This window comes from Musa acuminata, chromosome BXJ3-9, assembly GCF_036884655.1.
Source record: "Musa acuminata AAA Group cultivar baxijiao chromosome BXJ3-9, Cavendish_Baxijiao_AAA, whole genome shotgun sequence".
NCBI classification, from domain to species: domain Eukaryota; kingdom Viridiplantae; phylum Streptophyta; class Magnoliopsida; order Zingiberales; family Musaceae; genus Musa; species Musa acuminata.
Genome location: NC_088357.1, coordinates 36,512,007 through 36,517,433, shown reverse-complemented (window position 1 = coordinate 36,517,433; position 5,427 = coordinate 36,512,007). Strand labels below are relative to the sequence as shown.

The 5,427-nt window shown below is 32.7% G+C and overlaps 1 protein-coding gene across 1 annotated transcript; it reads left to right on the top strand.

Moving 5' to 3' along the window:
* The first annotated feature begins 2,493 nt into the window (after positions 1-2,493).
* On the top strand, positions 2,494-4,769 carry LOC135648473 (tricetin 3',4',5'-O-trimethyltransferase-like). The gene is made up of 4 exons (XM_065166212.1): positions 2,494-3,013; positions 3,111-3,421; positions 3,545-3,609; positions 4,424-4,769. The coding sequence occupies exons 1-4, from the start codon at positions 2,589-2,591 to the stop codon at positions 4,718-4,720; spliced, it is 1,098 nt and encodes a 365-aa protein (XP_065022284.1). The 5' UTR covers positions 2,494-2,588; the 3' UTR covers positions 4,721-4,769.
* The last annotated feature ends 658 nt before the right edge of the window (positions 4,770-5,427 follow it).

The window sequence follows — 5,427 nt, the reverse complement described above, 5'->3', positions numbered from 1 at the left end:
TCGATCTAGACAAATTATTACAAATCATGAATCACATATTTGTCCAGCACATCATTGGTTGATCCGGTGTTTCATCTGACCCTTCGGCTCATCGTCCTCTCCTTTAACGTATTATCTAATCGGCATGTTGACCTCCTGCAACATCCGATATTCTTGGCACAATATCCAATCATTCTAGTCCGATGCCTGAACTCGTGGAACGAAACCTTTTACCAGCACGTCGACCAATCTTCTAATATTGTCCATTACGGCCCAATAACTGATTTTTTCTACTTTAATCAATTTGTCTCTCCTTGATCGAAGCTAGTCCTACGTCACTTAAATACACATTAGATCATAACTTTATCAATTTATTTTATCATCAAAATCCAAGTTTCAATAGATATATCATAATTTAGTGAAAATAAAAAAAATGGAAAAAATAAGAAAGCTATAAATTGTTTAGATTTTGAATAAATCAAAAAATAAAAATACTATAAACTAGAAAAGGAGTGGTATATACCCATTTGGATCCAATTCAAAGCTTTAATTTATTATTATTATTAATTTATTAATTATATATATATTTTTTTTATAATTTACTATATATATATATATATATATATATATTATTTTTTAATAATATAAATTGATATATAAGTAATTATTTAATGGAATTATTTTTGATATTAAGATGATATATTTTTATTGATATGTTCCATATAAATTTAACTTTTAAAGGGCAAAATTAGTAAATAAATAATTTTAAAGCTTAAAAATAAAAAATAATGGCCATATAGACCTTTCAAATTTATTTTTAAGTATCTTAAAAATTTTAAAATTATATATTTTCTTTTTAAAAAATATGTAAATAGTATTATTATATTACTCTTGAGTTTATAGTTAGAAAAATAGTATTAAATTTATATTTATTTTCAAAATAATTTATTATATTATATATTATTATTTGTAATAATATAAATTGAAATATAAGTAAATTATTTAATATAATTTATTTTAAAATAATTGAAGTTTTAGATTGGTTGAACTAGTTCAACTGTATAGGTTGGTTCATTAAAAATGTAGTATAGAAGATGGCAGCTTTTAACGGGAGAGATAAGATAGCAACTTTTAAGGAGAAAAGACAAAAGTTATTGGAAAAGTTTTGGAAAGTTGAGGCTCTCTTGAATGTTAAACATAGTGTTTGTGCTGACCAAGAGAACTTTTCATAATATAAAGATTTTTAATTTAAATTCGAGTATTTTATACATTCTTTAATATAATATTTTTTTTTCTAAAAAATCAGAATTTCTATCGAGTATAGTTAACATCGTTTTACAAATTTTAGGTTAGATAAGAAAATCCCAACCGAAAATAAGCACCCAAAGGAATCTTACAACTACAATTGATGTTATTCAACATTCAAACTTACAGTTTGTGCTGACCAAGCAAACTTACCTTAAAGATTTCTAATAGTATTTTTAAAATAATTTATTTTAAAATAATTGAAGTTTTAGATTGGTTGAACTAGTTCAATTGTATAGGTTGGTTCATTAAAAATGTAGTATAGAAGATGCAGCTTTTAACGGGAGAGATCAGATAGCAACTTTTAAGGAGAAAAGAGAAAAGATAAGACAGCAACTTTTAAGGAGAAAAGACAAAAGTTTTGGAAAGTTGAGGCTCTCTTGAATGCGAAAGATAGTGTTTCTGCTGACCAAGCAAACTTACCAGAACATAAAGATTTTTAATTCAAATTCGAGTATTTTATACATCCTTTAATATAATATTTTTATTTTTTAGAAAATCAAAATTTCTATCAAGTACAGTTGGTATCGTTTTACAAATTTTATGGTAGATAAGAGAATCCCAATCGAAAATGGAATCTTACAACTACAATTAATGTTATTCAACTTTCAAACATAGAGTTTGTGCTGACCAAGTAAACTTGCCAGAACATAAAAATTTTTAATTCAAATTTGAGCATTTTATTCATCCTTTAATATAATACTTTTTATTTTTCTAGAAAATCAGAATTTCTATCAAGTACAGTTGGTATCGTTTTACAAATTTTATGGTAGATAAGAGAATCCCAATCGAAAATGGAATCTTACAACTACAATTAATGTTATTCAACTTTCAAACATAGAGTTTGTGCTGACCAAGTAAACTTGCCAGAACATAAAAATTTTTAATTCAAATTTGAGCATTTTATTCATCCTTTAATATAATACTTTTTATTTTTCTAGAAAATCAGAATTCCTATCAAGTATAGTTGGTATCGTTTTACAAATTTTAGGGTAGATAAAAGAATCTCAATCGAAAATCAGTACCCAAAGAAATCTTACAGCTACAATTGATGTTATTCAACATTCAAACATAGTGTTTGTACTGGCCAAGCAAACTTGCCTGAACGTAAAGATTTCTAATAGTATAGCTATTCTTTATTAAAAAAGTCAACATAAATTAAACATGTGGTGCAGCGTGTTGAACGTGAGAAAAACCAAAATTACCGGGTATATAAGTGCTAGCAGCCCTATAGATTTCCTTCAGAAGGCCTCTCCCTCTATTCCACAGTTCAAATCCTCCTTCCTCTCTTGCTACTGCAACTCATGGCAAGCATGGGATCCATCAGGGATGTGATGCAGCCGACGCTCGATGAGGACGAGGAGGCATGCACGTACGCCCTGCATCTGGCGATCGGCTCCGTCCTCCCCATGGCCCTCAAGGCCGCCATCGAGCTCGAGCTACTGGAGATCATCGTCAGTGCCGGCCCCGGCGCCATGCTCGGCCCAGCCGACATCGCGGCCAAGCTGCCAACCGCAAACCCGCAGGCTGCAGTCATGGTGGACAGGATCCTCCGACTGCTCGCCGCCTACAGCGTTGTCAGCTGCACCGTCGAGGCCGGCGACGACGGCCGCCCCTCGCATAAGTACGGCGCCGCGCGCGTCTGCAAGTACTTGACCAAGAACGAGGACGGCGTGTCCCTGGAATCCATGAGTTTGATGAACCAAGACAAGGTCCTCATGGAAAGCTGGTAATCAGGAGAGAGCGTTAACGGAAAGCAATTAACTCTTCTCGTTTCTTGTCGTACTATTTAATCTGCTTGGGTTTCTCGTCGACAACGGTGGCAGGTATTACTTGAAGGATGCGGTGTTGGAAGGCGGCATCCCCTTCAACAAGGCCACCGGGATGGCGCCGTTCGAATACCACGGAAGCGACCCGCGGTTCAACTGGCTGTTCAACGACAGCATGAGGGGTCACTCCACCATCCTCATGAAGAAGCTACTCCAAGTTTACCGCGGCTTTGACAGCATCAAGGTGCTCGTCGACGTTGGTGGCGGCATCGGCGCCACACTCCACATGATCACCTCCAGGCACTCCCACGTCAAGGGCGTCAACTTCGACCTTCCTCATGTCATCTGTGAGGCACCACGCTACCCAGGTAGGTCCAACATGTAATGATTCAACGTAAGCACTTCTACCGTACCCAGTCCTACGTATTTATAAAGAAGGATTCTTGTGTAGTATTTGGCTTGCATTCATTCTTGGGATGTATTGGCTGCAGGAGTGGAGTATGTTAGTGGAGATATGTTTATAGGAATCCCAAGTGGAGATGCCATTTTCTTGAAGGTAATTAGAGATCTTGTCTAAGATCCAATTTCTACCTGGATCAGTTGGATGATCGGAATGACATCATGAGACACATCACACAAATAAAGTAGGATAATCAAGAACATGTGACTTATGTTATATGATTACAATTTTAAAATGATTGAGATTGCATTTAGAAATATATTTATATTTTTAATATGTAATTGAATAAAAAAATTTGAGTGATTATATAGTTATAGATTGCTTTGAGTGTTTGATAAATAATAGATGAAGACTGTATTTTAAATGTACATTGATTTAAGTATTATTTGATAAATTATATTTCAAAAGTCCATTGAATATTTATGATAAATTTATCATTATAATATTTTTAATATTTTTATTTTATATTTAAACTAATAAGTAAATAAATAAATTTTTTAAATATATAATAAATAAAAAATATAATCATATAATAAATATAAAATATTTTTAAAAATAAGTAGATAAAATTTTATCTTTTGGAAAATATAAATTATATTAGTTTCTAACTAAATCACAAATGCTGAAATGCTACTGAAATAGCATTTGCATTTGAGCATTTCAAATGCGACTTGAAAAAAATATAGTAAATACTGATTCAATACCAATTCATGTTTGAAATGTACATTAAAGATTTAAGATTTAAACACTTCAAATAACATCCAGACTAGATACGATTTAAACAAAATTTATTAAATACCGATTCACGCATTAGTACATTGGAATCAATAAACAATTGACTATTGCCTTTCCGTTATAGTGTTTTTTGGACTTACCTTTATTAATATTGACAAAGAAATTAAACATTCAGTGGATTCTTCATGATTGGAGTGATGAGCATTGTGTGAAGATATTGAAGAATTGTTGGAAGGCACTGCCCGAGAAAGGAAAGGTGATTGTGTTGGAAAGTGTTCTACCAACAATCCAGGAGTCGACTCCTCAAGCCAAATGTGCTTATGAAACAGATGTTATCATGTTGGCTCACAGCGATGGAGGCAGGGAGAGGACCCAAAAGGAGTTCCAGGACCTGGCAAGGGATGCTAGCTTCTCAGGATTCAACATCACTTATCTCTTCGCCGCTACTTGGGTCATGGAATTCACCAAATAGATTACTGGAAGCTATATATATATATATTTATATATATATATATATATATATATATATATATATATATATATATAGACACGCACAATGCTCAATCTCATTTTATATTCACAATGTTATCTTACTTGTTTTGCTTTATAAGACTCCTTGGTTGTCAGCTTGTATCCAAAATAAAGTTTTACAACAGCTAATGGATCCTGATTCTGTTGTCAAACATAGCATCCCGAAGTTTTGTTTCCGCTTCACAAGACATCCCATGCACTATGTTGGCAGAGGTCAAATGTAGTAACATATGGCTGGAAACAAACACCAGTCACGTAATAGATCAAGTCACCGATTTGCATGTTTATAATGAAACCGTAGACTCGGGTAATTAACTGCTGCATGAAAGTGAGTTGATCCTGACGCAGCCATCTCCATCTTCGCTGTAGGCCATTGTTGACCCCTCACTGGAACCAAAAGGTCGCCAGTGACCTCTCTGTGCTTCTGGATCATGCATACAAACAGTACATATCGTTTTCTCAAGTGTAGTGGATATATATATATATATATATATATATATATATATATATATATATATATATATATATATATATATATATATATATATATATATATATATATATATATATAATATCCAAGCCAAAAAACATTACCATTGTCTCAGCGTGGAGCAACCATTTTATTATCATTTTTTATTTATTAATTAC